This window comes from Littorina saxatilis, linkage group LG9, assembly GCF_037325665.1.
Source record: "Littorina saxatilis isolate snail1 linkage group LG9, US_GU_Lsax_2.0, whole genome shotgun sequence".
Classification (NCBI taxonomy): Eukaryota; Metazoa; Mollusca; class Gastropoda; order Littorinimorpha; family Littorinidae; genus Littorina; species Littorina saxatilis.
The window spans coordinates 12,274,088-12,295,717 of NC_090253.1; the positions used below are offsets into that span (position 1 = coordinate 12,274,088).

The window sequence follows — 21,630 nt, forward strand, 5'->3', positions numbered from 1 at the left end:
GTGTGCTTGACGTCACTGTGTGCAAACACCACATGTACCCAGACACTGACCTTACAGCCGGGTGTGCACATGTGTAATAAGCGTCGACACTAACACTTGTTTTCTCAGCCGTTGTGTGTGTGTGTGTGTGTGTGTGTGTGTGTGTGTGTGTGTGTGTGTGTGTGTGTGTGTGTGTGTGTGTGTGTGTATGTGTGTGTATGTGTGTTTGTGTGTTTGTATGTGTGTATGTGTGTGTGTGTGGGGGGGTATGTATGTGTGTGTGTGTGTATGTGTGTGTGTTTGTGTGTTTGTATGTGTGTGTGTGTGTGTGTGCAGGGGGGACACAGAGAGCACTAAGGGGGAACTAGGTGCAGACATGCTCCCCCCCCCCCTTCCCCCTAAAATAATGTGTCGCTTCCTAGCTCCCTGACTAAAGCCGGCATCAAATCCCCTCCCTGCGAAATACACAAGCTACTTCCACCCCCCCTCCCTCTGCGCACACACACACACTCACTACTACGCTACGCCTTCACCTTCAACATAAAGAACCATTTCCCGCTGCTGTGCAGGAAGCGTCCCTCCTGTTGATACTGCATACTGCATATTGCAAGACATTTTAATAGCAAGATCTAGATCAGCACTTTTTAGGACAAGTACGGGAACGTGTACGGGTAACGTCATCAAATCTAGTTTTTACGTCACGCGGTTGCCAAGATCTGAAGTCTTGGTGGCAGCAAAACAACGTATGCATTTGGAACATTGGAGAAAAAAGGTGAGTCACGGGTGACGCAATAACTACACGCACACGTACAGGTCTTTGCTACACGTTCGATCATCTAGAAGTTAGAACACTGTAATGTTTCAACAATCCCGTGTGACGTCACTGCATGACACTGTAACAACAATCCCGTGTGACGTCACTGCATGACACTTTATTAAAAATCCCGTGTGACGTGACAATGTATCAACAATCCGGTGTGACGTCACTGCATGACAATATATCAACAATCCGGTGTGACGTCACTGCATGACAATATATCAACAATCCCGTGTGACGTCACTGCATGACACTGTAGCAAAAGTCCCGTGTGACGTTACTTCATGACAATGTATAAACTATCCTATGTGACGTCACATCATTTTTTTGTTTGTTTGTTTGCTTAACGCCCTGCCGACCACGAAGGGCCATATCAGGGCGGTGCTGCTTTGACATTTAACGTGCGCCACACACAAGACAGAAGTCGCAGCACAGGCTTCATGTCTCACCCAGTCACACTATTCTGACACCGGACCAACCAGTCCTAGCACTAACCCCATAATGCCAGACGCCAGGCGGAGCAGCCACTAGATTGCCAATTTTAAAGTCTTAGGTATGACCCGCCCGGGGTTCCAACCCATGACCTCCCGATCACGGGGCGGACGCCTGACCACTAGGCCAACCGACGTCACATCATGACAACGTCACAACAATCCCATGTGACGTCACTGCATGACACCGTATTAACAATCCCGTTTGACGTCACGGCATGACAATGTATCAACAATCAAATATGACGTCACTGCATGACAATGTAACAACAATCCTATGTGACGTCACATCATGACAATGTACCAACAATCCCGTGTGACGTCACTGCATGGCAATGTATCAACATTCCAATGTATCAACAATCCCATGTGACGTCACTTCATTAAAATGTATCAACAATCCCGTTTAACGTCAACTGCATGACACCATTGTAACATCACTGCATAAAAAGGTATCCTCAATTCCGTGTGGCGTCACTAATGACAATGTATCAACTATCCCGTGTGACGTCGTTGCATGAAAATGTAGCAACAATCCCATTTGACGTAACTGCATGACAATAAATCAACAATCCCTTTTGACGTCACTGCATGACAATAAATCAACAATCCCGTGTGACGCCACAGCATGACAATGTAGCAACAATCCCGTGTTTACGTCACTGCATGACAATCTATTAACAATTCCATGTGACGTCATTGCATGGCAATGTATTAACAATCCCATGTGACGTCACTGCATGGCAATGTAAACAATCTCGTGTGACGTCACTGCATGGCAATGTATCAACAATCCCCTGTGACGTCACTGCATGGCAATGTAAACAATGTGATGGCGGAAAAGCTTTAGGCTGTGATGGCAGAAAAGCTTTAGGCTGTGATGGCGGAAAAGCTTCAGGCTGTGATGGTGGAAAAGCTTTAGACTGTGACGGCGGAAAAGCTTTAGGCTGTGATGGCGGAAAAGCTTTAGGCTGTGATGGCGGAAAAGCTTCAGGCTGTGATGGTGGAAAAGCTTGTTCGTCACTGCATGGCAGTGCATGGCATGGTGACGTCACTGCATGGCAATGTAAACAATCTCGTGTGACGTCACTGCATGGCAATGTATCAACGTCACTGCATGGCAATGTATCAACAATCCCCTGTGACGTCACTGCATGGCAATGTATCAACAATCACATGTGACGTCACTGCATGGCACTGTATCAACAATCACATGTGACGTCACTGCATGGCAATGTATCAACAATCTCGTGTGACGTCACTCCATGGCAATGTATCAACAATCACATGTGACGTCACTGCAAGGGTTATGATGTAGGAGAAAGTATGTGATGTTTGAGAAAGCCGTAGTACAAGCTGTGACGGCGGAAAAGCTTTAGGCTGTGATGGCGGAAAAGTTTTAGGCTGTGACGGTGGAAAAGCGGACAGGCAGCTAAATATAAAAGGTACAGATAGTTAGAACATTCATTTATCACGGCATTTGTACAGTTGCAAAGGTTCTTGACATTGGCAATTATTTTGTGCATGATTTTTTTCTCAAGTTAGTGGAGCACGACTAGAAGCTGAGTGACAAACCTTGTAGTCTTTCTATGGAAGTAGTGGTCCAGTGAACGATACCTTCCGCCTGTGCTCGGACCCGGCTGGTCTTGGCCTATTTTTGGATCTAAATTTAGATCAAGTAGATCACCACATCATGCACAAAAAGACACGTCACTAGCAAACTATGTCAGACGTCATAATGAGTTTGTGTAAAACAAAATGGAGGCCGGAATCACTCAGTTGAATCGAACTCCGACTAAACACCACGTAATAACTAGGTTAATTTATGCACTCGCGTGAACAAGAAACTGTCGAGCTTCACAGATGTCCTCGTTAGGTAGATTTGGGTTTGTTTTACTACCATAGGAGGATTTTTGAACTGTAAATGCACTCAGCTGCAACAAAAACGCAAAACGAAGGCTGTGAGCTGCACTGTGCCTTTAACTGGATTTTACACGTAATGTATGTCATGTACAGTAAGCAACAACAAAAACACACACAAAGCAAATGGCATTGTCTGTCGACATGTCACATAAACAAACCTGGCGAGGTATGCGTGTACTTTATACACGTGGAAGAAACCGGAACCATGCGTCTTTGTTATTGCCAATATGCTTTTGGATATTGGCAAAAATGGCCGACTTCCGTAGCATTATGCTTTGATGATCGGAAAAGGGATGTGTGAGACCATCCAATCACAGACCCCGAATTCCCCCACGTGTCCATCAGAATAGCTATATATAATACCTCTTATACCGTTACAGCCACACTTCCACAAGTACGTAGAGGGTGCCTCGGCTTCTCCACCACGACCCTCCTTGGTCTGACACTCACTCCTTTGCCATGATCAGTCGGATGCCACTTTCACAATTTTATTCTAAAGTACCAACAAATCAAATCAATTCCCTTCCGGAATAGCAACGTTCCACGTTTCTTGAATACAAAAGCATTTCTGCCTCGGAATGAAAGAATAAATCTCTACAATCGTGTATCCCCTGCAAGGAATTGATTTTAAATCCTGTTCTTCCAGCATTTCCATTGCGGAAAGTAAAAGTTTTTTTTTTTTTTTTTGTTTTTTTGTTTTTTTGTTTTTTGTTTTTTTTTTGTTTTTTGTTGTTGCTCATCTTCACCCAGGCACACATCGTAGAGCTTCGGCTCTGATATCTTTGACCCAAATTGCTCTAAGCAGAGAGGTCGTTAAACTGTATTTTCGTCGTTACAGCCACAAAACCTTGAACATATAATCCGATGTGTATAACTGTCTCCCCATGTTGGTATTGCACAATGGTTGTACATGTTTTCATACAAAATTCCATAACTCGAAACTTGGACCCCAACTATACCCCTCTTCCCCAGCCAATGGTCCCTCCTAAATCACCCCCCCACCCCCCCTTAACACACACACTCCACCCTAGCAGCTCCCCCCGAGAGATGTCCTTTGAGTCTGGGCCGGTCAATCAAAAGTGATTGTCGGACGGCGGACATGGCGGCAGGCGTTCCATTGGCTGCACTGTGTGTGTCCACACACCGCGAGAGGTTCACCCGGCCCTCTGTTGATCCAGGGGGGCTGGTGTGATTGCGGTAAAGAGGGGGCCACAATTACCCGGGTAAAGAGGACCCAGACGGACGATGCGCACAGCAAACATGGCGGCCTGAAGGCAGGCAGTTGACAATCTCTGTCTCTCGCTGGGCATGGACACAGGCAGTTAAGTCTCTGTCTCTCGCTGGGCATGGAGACAAGCAGTTACCAGTCTCTGTCTCTCTCGCTGGGCATGGAGACAGTCAGTTAACAGTCTCTCTCGCTGGGCATGGAGACAGGGAGTTAACAGTCTCTGTCTCTCTCGTTGGGCATGGAGACAGGCAGTTAACAGTCTCTGTCTCTCTCGCTGGGCATGGAGACAGGCAGTTAACAGTCTCTGTCTATCTCGCTGGGCATGGAGACAGGCAGTCTCTGTCTCTCTCGCTGGTTATGGAGACAGGCAGTTAACAGTCTCTGTCTCTCTCAGACAACAGTCTCTGTCTCTCTCGCTGGTTATGGAGACAGGCAGTTAACAGTCTCTGTCTCTCTCGCTGGGCATGGAGACAGGCAGTTAACAGTCTCTGTCTCTCGCTGGGCATGGAGACAGGCAGTTAACAGTCTCTGTCTCTCGCTGGGCATGGAGACAGGCAGTTAACAGTCTCTGTCTCTCTTGCTGGGCATGGAGACAGGCAGTTAACAGTCTCTGTATCCCTCCACCATTGTCAGAACAACACAGTAACAAGTGGAATTGTATCCCTTTTGTTTGTTTGTTTGTTTGTTTGTTTGCTTAACGCCCAGCCGACCACGAAGGGCCATATCAGGGCGGTGCTGCTTTATAACGTGCGCCACACACAAGACAGAAGTCGCAGCACAGGCTTCATTGTCTCACCCAGTCACATTATTCTGACACCGGACCAACCAGTCCTAGCACTAACCCCATAATGCCAGACGCCAGGCGGAGCAGCCACTAGATTGCCAATTTTAAAGTCTTATGTATGACCCGGCCGGGGTTCGAACCCACGACCTCCTGATCACGGGGCGGACGCCTTTCCACTAGGCCAACCGTGCCGGTCTAATTGTATCCCTTCACCACTGTCAGAACAACACAGTAACAAGTGGAATTGTATCCCTTCACCACTGTCAGAATAACACAGTAACAAGTGGAATTGTATCCCTTCACCACTGTCAGAATAACACAGTAACAAGTGGAATTGTATCCCTTCACCACTGTCAGAATAACACAGTAACAAGTGGAATTGTATCCCTGCACCACTCCCCGAAGCCCCGACAGCAAAGTGGAGGGATTAAGTCAGTCGGTCAAGTGGAGGGTATTTTAGGGCGGGTGTCTGGTGGCGGGTGGCTGGTGGCGGGTGGCTACCTGTGTACACACTCGAGATCAAAGAGAGCCGCGCTGTCGCCTGGGAGGCCATTGCTGGCCGGGTGGATTGCTACCCGTCTAGTTTCCGGTCTTGGAGCTGTCGCTTCCAGTATTGGGCAAAATGTCTGATCATTTCCTGCATCGCTGACTTTCTTTCTGAACATTCCTTGCCAGGCAAGCCCTGGATATATACTTGTCATCGCTGACTTTCTGAATGAACATTCCTTGCCAGGCAATCTCTGGATATAGACTTGTCATCGCTGACTTTCTTAATGACCCAGGCAAGCCCTGGATATAGACTTGTCATTGCTGACTTTCTCAATGAACCAGGCAAGCCCTGGGTATAGACTTGTCATTGCTGACTTTCCTAATGACCCAGGCAAGCCCTGGATATAGACTTGTCATTGCTGACTTTCCTAATGACCCAGGCAAGCCCTGGATATAGACTTGTCATTGCTGACTTTCTTAATGACCCAGGCAAGCCCTGGATATAGACTTGTCATTGCTGACTTTCTTAATGACCCAGGCAAGCCCTGGATATAGACTTGTCATTGCTGACTTTCTTAATGACCCAGGCAAGCCCTGGATATAGACTTGTCATTGCTGTGAGAGAGAGAGAGAGACAGAGAGAGAGACAGAGACAGAGAGACAGAGAGAGAGAGAGACAGAGCGAGAGACAGAGACAGAGAGCGAGAGAGATAGAGAGACAGAGAGAGAGAGACAGAGCGAGAGGGGGAGAGAGAGAGACAGAGAGAGAGACAGAGAGCGAGAGAAAGAGAGACAGAGAAAGAGAGAGACAGAGAGAGAGACAGAGAGAGAGAGACAGAGAGAGAGACAGAGAGATAGAGAGAGACAGAGAGAGACAGTAGTAGTTGGAAAAGAGGAGTGATCGAAATGTTGCACACCCGCTGGGTCAGTGTTCCAGGTGTGCGAACATCAGTCGTCTTGTGTGTTAGGGTGCGTGAGGCGTGTGGGGGGAGGGGGGGGACAGAAGGCACATGTTGGTGACTGCCTCGCCTGACTGGTCGCTACTTCCTGTCCTAGAGAACTGCGTCATGCTCAACACTCAATTACCGGTGTAACAATTCAGCCCTCGATCTGCCTCTGTCACCTTTCTGACTCGATATATACTTGAGACATAAACATGCAACCTGTCAAAGTCTGTAATGGACCAAGTCCGTGGGACAGAAGAATCATCAACCTGTTTGTTTGCTTAACGCCCAGTCCATCACGAAGGGAATCATCAACCTGTACGGTGTGGTCAGAGACATACACAACCTGTCGATGTCTGTAATGGACCAAGTCCGTGGGACAGAAGAATCATCAACCTGTTTGTATGCTTAACGCCCAGTCCACCACGAAGGGGATCATCAACCTGTACGGTGTGGTCAGAGACATACACAACCTGTCGATGTCTGTAATGGACCAAGTCCGTGGGACAGAAGAATCATCAACCTGTTTGTTTGCTTAACGCCCAGTCCACCACGAAGGGGATCATCAACCTGTACGGTGTGGTCAGAGACATACACAACCTGTCAAAGTCTGTAATGGACCAAGTCCGTGGGACAGAAGAATCATCAACCTGTTTGTATGCTTAACGCCCAGTCCATCACGAAGGGAATCATCAACCTGTACGGTGTGGTCAGAGACATACACAACCTGTCGATGTCTGTACGGTTGGAGGAGAGGTGCGTGCAGGGGTCGGGGGTCAGTGGGTGTCACGGTCTGCTGCCCACTGACTCAGCACCCGGACAGAGACACGAGAGGAAGGTCAGCGGGGATCTAACCGGTCAGCAATTAGCAGGTAGTTGTCCGCTGGACTGGACAGTAAACACATGCCACACTCCCGATCCCCGCCATTCACTCCTTTTCTGCTCACACAAGCACACTGCTCTCGTCGCTATGTAGGCTGTTCATTCAGCGATCCCATGCACTCCCCTGTGTGAGTGTGAGTGTGAGTGAGAGTGTGTGTGTGTGTACGCGTGTACGTGTGTGTGTTTGTATGTGTGTGTGTGTGCGTGTGTGTGTGTGTGTGTTTGTGTGTTCGACAAAAAAACTGCATATCGCAAGCAAAATGGGCAAACTGCACTGTGTTCCTCCAATAGACACTGGAGATTACCAGGCTGCAGAGAGAGAGAGAGAGAGAGAGAGAGAGAGAGAGAGAGAGAGAGAGAGAGAGAGAGAGAGAGAGAGAGAGAGAGAGAGAGAGAGAGAGAGAGAGAGAGAGAGAGAGAGAGAGAGAGACTGAAACTGAACTTTATTACCAAAGGATAGAGGTTTTAGGCAAAGCCTAATCTTACAACCTGTCCCTTATACAAACACTTAATACAGACGCACAGAATATAGATAGTAAAATTGACAAGGTTATTGTTTCTTACAGACGTACATAATGTAAATAGTAATAAGGAAAAGGGTTATGGTTTTGTATACACACTCAAAAATGGGAAAAACAATTTAGTGTGGAAATTGCAGCATAGTTGCAACAATGCATTGCATATAAACATCCAAAACAACTAATCACAAAAGGGAGAACAAAAATGTGGGGATAATTTGTCCCAATCATTTGCATGTATATCATTATCAATACATACACATAAAGAACAAATCAAAATACAAACATAACTTGACTAAATGTAAAAAGCACTAAAATATCAGACATGAAAAGTGTTCTATTTACCCATTAAGCGGGAATGAAACTGGCGCCTAAACGTTTTCACAGTACCCATTAAGCGGGAATGAAACTGGCGCCTAAACGTTTTCACAGAGGAGGCATTTCGGAGGGGTAGGGGTATGGAATTCCATAGAGACGCTCCTGAGAAGGCTAAACTTGACTTATACAAGTCTAGACGAGGGATGGGGGGAATCAGGTTCTGGGACCCATATCTTTTTTTGTGGCATGTCTGAAATGTAATTTTAAATATCCAGGAACATTATTGTTAATTACTTTGTACATAAAGACAGCCTTGTTTAGCGTCAACTGATCTTTCAAGGGAAGGAAATTAAGGAGCTTTAATTTATCATCTGTTGGCTTATTTGACTCATGCAGATTTAGTTTTGCAGCACGGCGATGAAGAGAATTGAGTCGTTTGAGATGAACATCACTTTCTTTCTTTATTTGGTGTTTAACGTCGTTTTCAACCATTCAAGGTTATATCGCGACTGATGAACATCACTGCAGTTATCCTAAAGTGTTGAAGCAAAGTTGATATGGGGCATTATGTGGGCGTAATAAAGCAACTTGAGTGCTTCCACATCGGCATAATGTCTTAATTTAGACAATAAGTACAATTTTTTAGATACTAATTTGCAAATTTTACTCAAGTGAGTTTGCCTTTTCAATTCTTGATCAACGGTAACCCCCAATAATTTATGCTCTTTAACTTGTTGCACTTGAGTTGAATCAATTGACAGTTGAAGCTGTAAGGGTTTTAATTGGTGTTTTTGTCTAGTTGTAATCACCATACTTTTCGTCTTAACAGGGTGAATAATCAATGCATTAGTGGTGCACCATTCTGTCATCTCATCTACACTTGTTTGAAGAGATTGGTTGACGGCTACCAAAGACTTCTGACTGGTGTGAATTGATGAATCATCCGCAAAGAACTCACATCTTACTTTCTCATCTGACACATGTAGAGGTAAATCATTTATATAAATACAGAACAATATAGGTCCAAAAACAGACCCTTGAGGCACCCCACTTTTGACAAAATCATTAGACGAAGTTTTACAGTTGATGAATACATATTGTGTCCGTTTTGAAAGATATGATTCGAAGAAGGCACAAGCAAAGTCATCTTTTAAGTAGCATTGTAATTTCTTTAATAATAAGGAGTGTTCTACAAGGTCAAAGGGTTTTTAAAGTCCAGGAATAACGCTCCTGTTACTTCGGACTCATTAATAGCTGATAACCAAGTTTCACATAAAGAGCTGAGAGCAGTGTGGCATGAATGCTTAGAGCGAAATCCAGACTGAAATGGATGAAACAAATTCATTCGTTCCATATATTCCAGTAAATATTTCTGAATATGCTTCTCCAAAGGCTTAGATAAAACAGGTAAGAGGGAAATTGGTCGAAAGTTGTTAGGGTCCGTAAGATCCTTGCTTTTTGGGAGTGGCACTACCTTGGCACATTTTAAAATAGAGGGGAAAACGTTTTGTTGTATGCCAAGGTTGTAGACATAAGTCAGTGAATCAATTATGTATGGTAAAGCAAGTTTGAGCAACCGGACAGGAATCTTATCCGGACCCATTGACTTTTTATTCGCCATCTGTTCTATCAGTTTTTCAACCTCGTGGACAGTAATGGATGGAATAGAAAACGTTTCGTTCTGAGTCAACTTTTGTCCACAAAATGTTTTTAATGTTTCTGAAGAGACATCAATATTAAGGGACTCATTCTGCGTGAGACAGGCTTTCAGTTTCTCTGCGAGCGAAATAAAGTGTTGATTAAAATCTTCTGGAGTTATTTGTGACGGAGAATTGGTCGAGATTTATCAAGAACTTCATTCATTGCTCGCCAAATTGTAGAAGTATCTCTCTTATCAGAAAGCAATTTATTAAAATAATCTGCTTTTGCTTGCCTTACCGTTTTCAAAACTTCATTCCTTTGTAATTTGTACTCGCTTTTCATGTTATGTTCTTTAAAGAAATCACGCAACGCCATAGCCTCAATAATGTCCGATGTCAACCAAGGGGGCAGGTGGGGATGTTTCACCCTAGTATGCTGACGTAGTGGAGCGTGTTTATCAATAATGGAACACAAAATCTCATGGAAAAGATTGCAAGCATCATCTGCGTTACTGCAAATAAATACGCTTTGAAATGGCGCTCGATTAAGATCACAGAAAAAGGCAGACTCGTCAAAGTATTTAAAACTTCTGTACTCGATAGTTGTATGACCTTTATGCTGTGATTTGGGCAATCTCAGAACAATCGAGCAAAAAACAGAATAATGATCATTGAAAGTGGAGTGTAATACTTGTACATTTGAAACAGTGGTCTTTTCATCAGTATAAATGTGATCAATAAGGGTAGATGAATTATTGGTTTCTCTGGTAGGGGTTTTAACTAGCTGGTGAAGACCAAATAGAGCAGTGGTTGAGCCCCAAGTTGTTTGGGGTCTCTGTAAATTAATGTTAAAATCACCAAGCAATACACTCTAAACAAAAGTGTTCCACTCCTGAACACCCTTTCTGTAACCACTTCTGAACACCCTTTTAGTAGAACACTTTTGGAACACTTTTGGAACACAAAAAGTGTTCTATACACAAAAAAGTGTTCCAAAAGTGTTCCAAAAGTGTTCCAAAAGTGTTCACATCTGAACACTTTTAAGTGTTCACCCTGCTGTAACCACTTCTGAACACATAAAAGTGTTCAGGTCAACACTTTTAGAACACTTTTGGAACACTTTTGGAACACTTTTAGAACACTTTTAGAACACTTTTGGAACACTTTTAGAACACTTTTGGAACACTTTTGGAACACTTGTAGAACACTTTTAGAACACTTTTAGAACACTTTTGGAACACTTTTGGAACACTTTTAGAACACTTTTGGAACACTTTCATCCTGCACTGTCATACAATTCAGAAAGACATTAAAATCAAATTTTGTGAGCAAAGAAGCATTTTTAATTGACAAAAAGAAATGTCTGCAGCAGTCGCAGAACAAACGGGTCTGGGGTAGGAATTGTTGAACACATAATATACCGAGCAACAAAATTCGTCATTGTTTGATTGACACAATCTTCATCAATTATAGAGTTAGAATTATTAAACTACAAAAGTTTAATGAAGGCATGTTTGACCTTGCTTTTGTGTGATTATTTTGATGCTGTGACTGTTTTAACACACAAGACAAGCAGGTTCATCGTAAAACACATAATGCGCGCTCGCAGCACGTGCAAGTAGAGCAGGAGAAATCTGATATGTGAGATGTGTTCACTAATGCATTAGCAACCAAAAGAGACCATGGCACGCTTGCTGCCAGTCTCACTTTTGAAACAGCCAGGATGCCAAGATTGACACCACCAAAATGCCAGGTCGATTTAAAGCTGGGGGTGATCCAGAAGCGCTGGCATGTGCTTTAAACGTGCATGTGTCAACAGTTTATCACCTTCTGCAATGTTCTGGTGACATTGGAAGCACTGCAGTTATGCAACGCGGTAGATTTTTTCGCATTACCCCAATAAGACAAGATCGCAATTTCCTTCCACAACGTCTTCGACATCGATTCAATTCAGCCGCTGACAATACCAGGAACATCACTGGTAGCAACCAGTGTCCGATCAGTGGCCAGAGAACGCGATGAAGGCTGACTGAGCGAGACCTCCAAAACTTCGTTTTGTCCCGTGTGTTGAAACAATCGCAGCATCAAAATACTCACGCAACAGCTGTGTCAAACATGCCTTCATCAAAATGTTGTGGTTTGATAATTCTAACTCCATAATTGTTCCGAGATTTTGTCAATCAAACATTGCAGAATTTGTTCGCGTTTCTTTTGTTGCTCGGTATATGTTGCTATTAAATAATATGAACGGAGCTCTGGTAAACCCCATCTTGAAAGTTCACACACGAAAGTCCGATAACAAAAACACCCTTCAGAGTTGGGAGGATTCCAGGCCCTTGGTCTTTGGTTTAGTTTTCAACTCGCTGTCCGGAGCATCCTGTTCGAAATAAAAGTGAGTTTTAGAACATGATGCATTTCCAACTCTTAACAGGTTTGTGTTAAACGTTTGTACTTAATTGATAACACTGAAGTGTAAATCTTAACTAATAGTGGACTTCTTCTTGCTGTCAGCAGATCTCCAACAATCGCAGTTACAGGTAAACTTTTTTTTATTCCAGAACGGGCATAGGTCACATAACAGAGAACAAATACGTCACGTCCAATTCGCTCTCACCTTCCCAACACACAATGACACTCGCATGCACGCACATGCACACACGACTGAATGTAAAAAGTAATCCCTCTTGAAGCAGGAGTCTGTCCCTAAGAACAAAAAGTAGAATTAAAATAGGTCTTTCGCAAGGATTTCATTATCGCGTGGCCACTCTGGAAAATGGCACTCTACAAATTGTTTATATAAGGTAAGCAGTAAACCGTACTGCTAATGTGGCGAGGCCTTGAGCACGCCCGTTTTCCTTAACTCGTTCTTAACCTATGTGAACCCAGGGAAAACACCTTGTCAACAATCACTGGAAGCCAAAGATCACTGTCGCAATTAATCGTGAACTCCGATGAGTTTTAGTTTAAAGAAAAGGGTGTCATATTGAATGCACCCTCTAGTAATCCGTTTGTAAAGAAACTACCTAAGTTTTGTTGGTTTGATCTAAATAATGAATTATAAGGAAATCATTTATTATGTAATGTATTCTATATTATAGAATGCATTCTATAACGTCCCGAACTGCCTTCTATGATAAAATGCATTCTATTTACACAAAATACCAAAATGCTTTTTATGATAGAATGCGTTCTTTAACGTCCTGAAATGCATTATAATTTATATGCATAATGTCCCGAAACTACAACAGGCCAGCCCCGCAAAGAAAAGCAGAACTACACACACACACACACACACACACACACGCACAGAGAGAGAGAGAGAGAGAGAGAGAGAGAGAGAGAGAGAGAGAGAGAGAGAGAGAGAGAGAGAGAGAGACAGAGAGAGAGACAGAGAGAGAGACAGAGAGAGAGAGACAGAGAGAAAGAGAGAGCTGTGTGTGAGAGTGTTTGTAGATCTGCTTTCGAAGCAGGGACCATACCGAGCTGGCCTGTAGAAGTTTTGTGGCGCTTTATGGAATGCATTCTATCATAAGAATGCATTCTATCATAAGAATGCATTGTTGGACGTTATAGAATACATTTCTGGGCAAATGACAAGTATGATTGAATGCATTCTATATTATACAATGTTTTCTATTTTATAGAATGCATTCTATAAATATAGAATGTGTTCTATGATATGGAATGCATTCTTTAATATAAAATGCATTCTAATTTCTATCATAATTTTCTAAAATATTTCATTATTTAGATCAAACTAACCAAAACTTACAAACGGATCGCTTTTAACTCACGTGATCTCAAGCTAAACCTACGTGAACCGAAGGAAAACACCTTGTCAGCGACCATTGGAGGCCAGCGATCACTGTCAAAACCAATCATAAACTCCGATGAGAATATTTTCAAAAGAAAAGGGTGTCATATTGAATGCACCCTGCATACACAGTTAGCGGCAATGGCAGATCCAAGCGGATCAGCAGCGTGTTGTCTGTTGGCCATGCTTTGACTAAAGCTGGCCTCAGTGTTTACGGCACTACTCTACCATAACGAATGGAAATTCTGAGTAGACTAAGTTCAGGAAAACATTTTATCATTGCAGGCCTCAGCACTCACTGAACTTAAAAATATGTATATTTTGTCCACCTTTTAAGGAGAAGACTGCAAAATAAGGCAGCATTCTCAAAATGTAACTGCGCTGTATCCCACAGAAAGCTTAAACTTACATGAAGTGCATCCACAAGGTTTCGTCGCATTACTGTTAGCTCCATCTCCAGAAAGTGAACTGCCTCAGCGAAGCAGTATGGTTCCTGCACACACAAGATGCATGTTAAGAAATCAAACACTATTTTACTGAAGTTCCACATCGTAGCAACACTGACAAGTGTTCTGATTCTCATACTTTTGTTTATTGTGAAACTGTGTATCAACATTTAGATTTCTGTCAAATGTGGAAGGAGAGGGGGCTGGCTGTGTGTGTGTGTGTGTGTGTGTGTGTGTGTGTGTGTGTGTGTGTGTGTCCACATATGAGTTTGGCGACTGTCTGGTGTGTTTTGCACGGAGATATTAATTTTGAAACAGAGTATTTCAGCAAATAGTATAATCAATGATTCCGCAACCGCCGGCACAATTGGCCTAGTGGTAAGGCGTCCGCCCGGTGATCGGGAGGTCGTGGCTTCGAACCCCGGCCGGGTCATACCTAAAACTTTAAAATTGGCAATCTAGTGGCTGCTCCGCCTGGCGTCTGGCATTATGGGGTTAGTGCTAGGACTGGTTGGTCCGGTGTCAGAATAATGTGACTAGGTGAGACATGAAGCCTGTGCTGCGACTTCTGTCTTGTGTGTGGCGCACGTTAAATGTCAAAGCAGCACCGCCCTGATATGGCCCTTCGTAGTCGGCTGGGCGTTAAGCAAACAAACAAACAAAACTTATCAGATCAATATTTCTCTGCAAAACTACACACTATATGCAAATGCAGGACATGCGTACCTTGGTAAACACGTCTGGGTTGCCGTCAGTGCCTCCTGTTCATCCTCAGTGCAATTCAGAAGAAATGTGCGCAGGTTACGCCCACATCGATTCGCCACATGGGCACATCAGCTCAAACGGCTTCCCAGTTCCCTGAAAGTGTGATAGATCTGTGAAATTAAATACAACCAAGCATGCATAGAATTATTCTAAATTGCGCACACAATCAACCTGGCCACTATTATGATGAATGTTGTTCATTAATGTATGCTGTTTTTAGCCTACCGCTTCACTTTATCTAGCGTGCAGATCGTACATCTATGATCTAACCAAAGGAAGAAGAAGAATCCGAAAATCTGCAAATGTGTTGCTCTGACCACAGGCGGAAGGTATCGTTCACTGGACCACCATTATATACTGTTCAAAAAAAGAAACGCATAGTTGCTACTTGCCAAATTTGTTTTATTTTTCGAAAAAATTAACAGAAAATCCAATATTTAGATTATTTGTTTGAAATTTGGTATGGACACAGTTGAATGCACACACAGTTCATTTGCATCTTCAAATCAATCAGTCAATCAATACGATTGGGTGCCGAGGCTGTCAAGTCAGCAGGGGGTGTGACTGCCTTGAGCAGCAACAACTGCCCGGCACCTTCTGGGCATGGACTGGATCAGATGCCGGATATCTTGCTGTGGGATGGTGTCCCACTCCTCCTGAAGTGCCTGCAATAGATCGCGGTGATTTGCCGGCGCTTCTTCTCGCCTGCGCACACGTCTGTCCAATTCATCCCAGAGGTGTTCTATCGGGTTCATGTCTGGCGACATGGATGGCCAGGGAAGCACCTGGACATGGTGGTCGGTGAGGAACTGGGTGGTGAGTCGTGCTGTGTGCGGGCGAGCGTTGTCCTGCTGGAATATGGCATCCTGGTCAGCCAGAAGAGGAAGGGCGTGTGGGCGCAGAATTTCCTCCACGTATCGCTGGGCAGTTATGCGCCCTTGGACGTGCACCAGGGTGCTCCTTCCAGCGGTATTGATCGCCCCCCACACCATGACGCCTCCACCACCATGAACGGGTGCCTCATCCACACAGTTGGGCGCGTAACGTTCGTTTACTCTCCGGTAGACCCTCCTCCGACCATCATGTCGCTGGAGCAGGAAGTAGGACTCGTCGCTGAACCACACGTGTCTCCAGTGATTCCGGACGGTCCAGCGAAGGTGCTGGTTGCCCCACTGCACTCGGTTCTGGCGATGGCGGCGGGTGAGGACAGCTCCTCTGTGAGGTCTGCGAGCTCTCAAACCAGCTTCATGCAGGCGGTTCCGCACGGTCTGGTCCGATAATCGGTGTGGCCCGGGGAGAGCCTGGACAGAAGATGAGGCCGACAGGAAACGATTCCGGAGGTGGCGGAGCCGTATGAAGCGGTCGTGAGCAGCAGTGGTCGCCCTTGGTCTTCCCGCTCGTGGCAAGTCAGCAACGGAGCCAGTGGCTTGAAACCTGACCCACAGTCTACTGATGGTGCTCTGGGACACGTGGAAGTGCCTGGCGATTGCACTTTGACTTTGGCCTGCTTGTAAACGACCCAATGCAATTTGGCGGTCTTCTCTGCTCAATCGGGCCATCTTTCGTCGCTGAATTGTCGTCTGATTTCTTTGTGGCGAACAATCCGCTTTTATGGGTTTTGGAAGACATGGTGAGAGCTCAATATTCCCCGAGTTTCACGAGATTACACTGAAGCATGACGAGTAGTCATTCCAAATGAGCAATTTTGATATTGTAGCCACTGATAACGCATGCGTCACGTGCAGAGCTCACTTGTGGCAATGGACGAAAGGTCGACGACCAGATAAACATTTTCTGCAGTTTGGTGGATATCCTTGTAGCCATATAACTAAATTATCCAAATATTACAAGCTATGTGTTTCTTTTTTTGAACAGTATAATTATAAGGAACCCCTGGACATACAAGTATAACAATAACACAAAACCAAGCACATCAACCAGAATAAAAAAATCAACATCAAATTGAAATAGAGTTTATTTACCAACGCAGAACTAATGTAAAAGGTCCACTGATCAGCTGAAACCGTTGCGACAGCAAAATTAGAGAAATTGTCTTCAAACGTCCACAGATACAAGTAACAGGAACATGTTACAACAAAAATACGAGTGACTAAGCTTAGATGAATTAATACAAAATCTCAGCAAGCAACTTACAGATAACAATCGGAAATCCTGAGCCAAATCAACGCAGCGACAACGCAGACAGGTCCACAGATCTAAAAGTGTCAACGTTCTTTTTTGGTCCAGCTGAAGCATGATGGGACAATTAGTAACATTATTAAATTGTAAAAATAAAAATGCTAATACTTACCGCTTATTAGATGTCTCAGATGAAATAAATGTTTGATGAAAAAATATAAGCACAACACGATTAAAAACAAAAACAAAAAAACGTCCCGCAGCGGTCTAGGGGGTATAAACATTATATACTCTAAGCGACGCTTGATCCCGACGAGTCTCCGTAGCTCAATCGGTAGAGCGCTGACATGGCAAGGCGAAGATCTCGGGTTCGAATCTGCTCATGGCCCAAATATTTTTAATGTATTATTTTATTCGGATCATGACTAAAAGACGAAGTGGAACACTTGTGGAACACTTGTTGAACACGTGTGTTCACCTGGTGTTCCACTGTGCAAAAAAGTGTTTACCATGTGTTCCAAAAGTGTTCAGGTAGCAGAAGATGCTTCAGGATAACACATTGAGAACACTTTCTGTGTTCCAAAAGTGTAAAAATGTGTTCACCCTAACACTTTAAGTGTTCACCCTAAACACTTTCAGTGTTCTCAAAGTGTTATAAAATTTAGAGTGTAGTACATTCTCATCCCGACGTTTTGCTCTGTCCATCATTGAAACAAAATCATCATTCCAACTTGTTGTTTCAGCAGGATTCCGATATATATAACATATTAACAAAGGCGAGGATTTAAAATTTTTCAAATCCACCTACAAACATTCCACATTTTCATCTTTCAAGATCGGCCCTTCGCTTCACAATGCCAGCAATAGACCTATTATGGACATACAGAGCTATACCTGTTTGGCCAGTTCGTGCACTATCGCGTCGTAAAACAGAGTAATTTGGAAGAGAGAGAGAGAGAGAGAGAGAGAGAGAGAGAGAGAGAGAGAGAGAGAGAGGCAGAGACAGACTGACAGACAGACACACACACACACACATACACACACACACACACACACACACACACACACACAACCACACAATGACATGGTTCACTTACGCAGCTCTGGTGAAAATTTGGTTGAAGTAACGATCGTAGAGGTTCTTGAGGATGCCCTTCCAGGGGTCATATTTTGTCATCGTACGGAACACACCAAACTCCTGGGGTAACACGTGGGCCCGCTCTGTAACAAACAGTAACCATGGTAACACGTAGGCCCGCTCCGTAAAAAACAGTAACCATGGTAACACGTGGACCCGCTCTGTAAGAAACAGTAACCATGGTAACACGTGGACCCGCTCTGTAGGAAACAGTAACCATGGTAACACGTGGACCCGCTCTGTAAGAAACAGTAACCATGGTAATACGTGGGCCCGCTCTGTAACAAACAGTAACCATGGTAACACGTGAACCCGCTTTGTAACAAACAGTAACCATGGTAACACGTCAGACAGACAGACAGACAGACAGACAGACAGAAAGACAGACAGACAGACAGACAGACACACGAACACACACTCACACACGAACACACACACGCGCGTGCGCGCGCGCCGTATGGAAGGTTATTATATTGATGCTCTCAACATCTTTTCCCAGCCATTCCCCCAATCGTTTATCAGTACCGACCACGTGTTAATTGACCCTAAATTCTCGCCCTCATTTCTGCCCCTAACCTCTTGCCTCGCACGACACGCCGCTATTTGCCACTGGCTGCACCCAGATCTCCACCACGTAAGTTGACTATAACCTCTCGCCAGTTGGCCGCTGTCAGCGTGAGTTCGATCCCAGGTTCGGCGGAAATTTATTTCAGAGTCAACTTTGTGTGCAGACTCTCTTCGGTGTCCGAACCCTTCCCCCCGTGTACACTACATTGGGTGTGCACGTTAAAGATCCCACGATTGACAAAAGGGTCTTTCCTGGCAAAATTGCTTAGGCACAGTTAATAATTGTCTACCTATACCCGTGTGACTTGGAATAATAGGCCGTGAAAGGTAAATATGCGCCGAAATGGCTGCAATCTACTGGCCGTATAAAATGTCATCTCACACGGCATCACTGCAGAGCGCCTAGAACTGTACCCACGGAATATGCGCGATATAAGCGTCATTGATTGATTGATTGATAAACTCCCGCCCTAACCTCTCGCCCTTAACTCTCGCCCTAAACTCTCGCCCTAACCTCTGAACCTAACCTCTCGCCCTAACCTCTCGCCCTAAACTCTCGCCCTAACCTCTCGCCCTAACCTCTCGTCCTATACTCTCGCCCTAACCTCTCGTCCTGGACCGGCGTCCGCCCCGTGATCGGGAGGTCGTAGGTTCGAACCCCGGCCGGGTCATACCTAAGACTTTAAACTTGGCAATCTAGTGGCTGCTCCGCCTGGCGTCTGGCATTATGGGGTTAGTGCTAGGACTGGTTGGTCCGGTGTCAGAATAATGTGACTGGGTGAGACACGAAGCCTGTGCTACGACTTCTGTCTTGTGTGTGGCGCACGTTATGTCAAAGCAGCACCGCCCTGATATGGCACTTCGTGGTCGGCTGGGCGTTAAGCAAACAAACAAACAAGCAAACCTCTCGTCCTAAACTCTCGCCCTAACCTCTCGTCCTAAACTCTCGACCTAACCTCTCGCTCAAATCTCTCGCCGTAAACTCTCCCCCTCAACTCTCGCCCTAACCTCTGGCCCTAATCTCTCGCCCTCAACTCTCGCCCTAACCTCTCGCCCTCAACTCTCGTCCTAACCTCTCGCCCTAAACTCTCCCCCTAACCTCTCGCCCTCAACTCTCGCCCTAACCTCTCGCCCTCAACTCTCGTCCTAACCTCTCGCCCTAAACTCTCGTCCTAACCTCTCGCCCTAAACTCTCGCCCTAACCTCTCGCCCTAAACACTCGCCCTAACCTCTCGTCCTACACTCTAGCCCTAACCTCTCGCCTCGCACCACTCGCCGCTTTGTGCCGGTGGCTGCACAAAGATCTCCCGGTCCGCGCGGGGAATTCCATCAGCAGCTCGCTCAACGCGGTCAATTCCCGCAAATGGGAAAATTTATTGGATCGGCCATAAAGCCGATTTGAGCAGAAGGTGATGTCCCGGCAGGGAAATAATGTCGGGTGATTGTTAAAACGGTTGGTGCGGAAAGAGGGCCTCGCCGACGTTGTAATGTGCAGACGACAAAAGGCGTTAGGAGTCGTGGGAAAGGCGAGGAGTAGAAAGGGAAGGGGGGGGGGGGGGGGGAGAGAGAGATTGCCCCCAGCGGCGCCTCGTGATCGATCGTGAAAGCGGATTAGCCCGGGAGAAGAAAACGAAGAAGAATATAAACACAAAATAATTTTTGTCGTTTAGACGACACCCTCACAATTTATTTTTCGTATGCTCCTTTTCAAAGCTAACGCAAAAAAAACTTAAAAAAATAGTCTTCTATTCTTTCCTCAATCTTCTTCTTCCCTTCTTCTCAGCATTATTGGTATTCTCTTTAAGAAACAAATAACACACAGACAGACACACACACACAGCCACACACACACACACACACATACACACACACACACAGCCACACACACACACGCACGTACACACACACACACACACACACACAGCCACACACACACACACACACACACACACAGCCACACTCTCTCTCTCTCTCTCTCTCTCTCTCTCTCTCTGTCAAAGGGTTCAAATACTTTGTGGAAGGAAATTGCCAACTCGCCCTGTGTTTGTGAATAGCGGGGCTGTGTCAGAGTGTGTGAATAGCGGCAGCCAGTGCTAGCGGAAAACGAGGCCTGCGGACTTTGTCCCGGAGCGCTACTCCGACAGCTCCCCCTCCCCTCGTTATGTTAACCCAGCCTGTCCTCATTAGAGGGAACTCACGTGATCTCACCTCAGCGCACCATATGTCTCGACTGATATCACAAAAATACGCCAATAACATGAACTTTACTCTGTCTGCAAAAAGATGAATCCGCGGGGGAGAAATAGGTCAAGGGAAAGGAAATGACTTCCTGAGTGAAACTAGAGCGTGGAATTGTGAGAAGTCAGCCGCCGATCACAGCACGTGCCAAGGGAAATAGGGGAGGGGGGTAGGGGGATTAGTCTTGAGCTCACATCACTATGAGTGTACACGTTCGGGGAGATTGGGAGGGAGGGGGGGGGGGTAGTTTTAGGCTTACATCACAATGAGTGTACACGTATGGGGATGAGGGGTAAGTTTTGGGCTTACATCACTAATCCTAAGCAGCAAAGTTCCCTTATCCTAATCCTAAGCAGCAACGTTCGCTTACATTAACCCTAAGCAGCAAAGTGCTCTAATCCTTAGCAGCAAAGTTCCCTTACCCTAAGCAGCAAAGTGCTCAAACCCAAACCATAAGCAGCAAGGTGCTCTAACCCTTAGCAGCAAAGTTCCCTTACCCTAAGCAGCAAA

General features: G+C 45.1%; 1 protein-coding gene and 1 long non-coding RNA gene across 12 annotated transcripts in view; both read right to left on the minus strand.

Annotated features, from left to right (window-relative positions):
* Positions 1-21,630, minus strand: part of LOC138975287 (somatomedin-B and thrombospondin type-1 domain-containing protein-like) — a 72,240-nt gene that overhangs the window by 15,456 nt on the left and 35,154 nt on the right. For all 11 annotated transcript variants that reach the window (XR_011458596.1, XR_011458601.1, XR_011458599.1 and 8 more), the window contains exon 3: positions 18,275-18,398. Coding sequence is in view for 1 of the 11 variants with exons in the window: in XM_070347943.1 (XP_070204044.1) it covers positions 18,275-18,398 (124 nt within the window). In the remaining 10 variants the exon portion in view is untranslated. The remainder of the gene's footprint in view (positions 1-18,274; positions 18,399-21,630) is intronic.
* On the minus strand, positions 11,373-15,313 carry LOC138975288 (uncharacterized). The gene is made up of 3 exons (XR_011458604.1): positions 15,000-15,313; positions 14,237-14,320; positions 11,373-12,390 (listed from the first exon to the last, which is right to left on the minus strand). It is a non-coding gene; the product is annotated as an uncharacterized lncRNA (long non-coding RNA).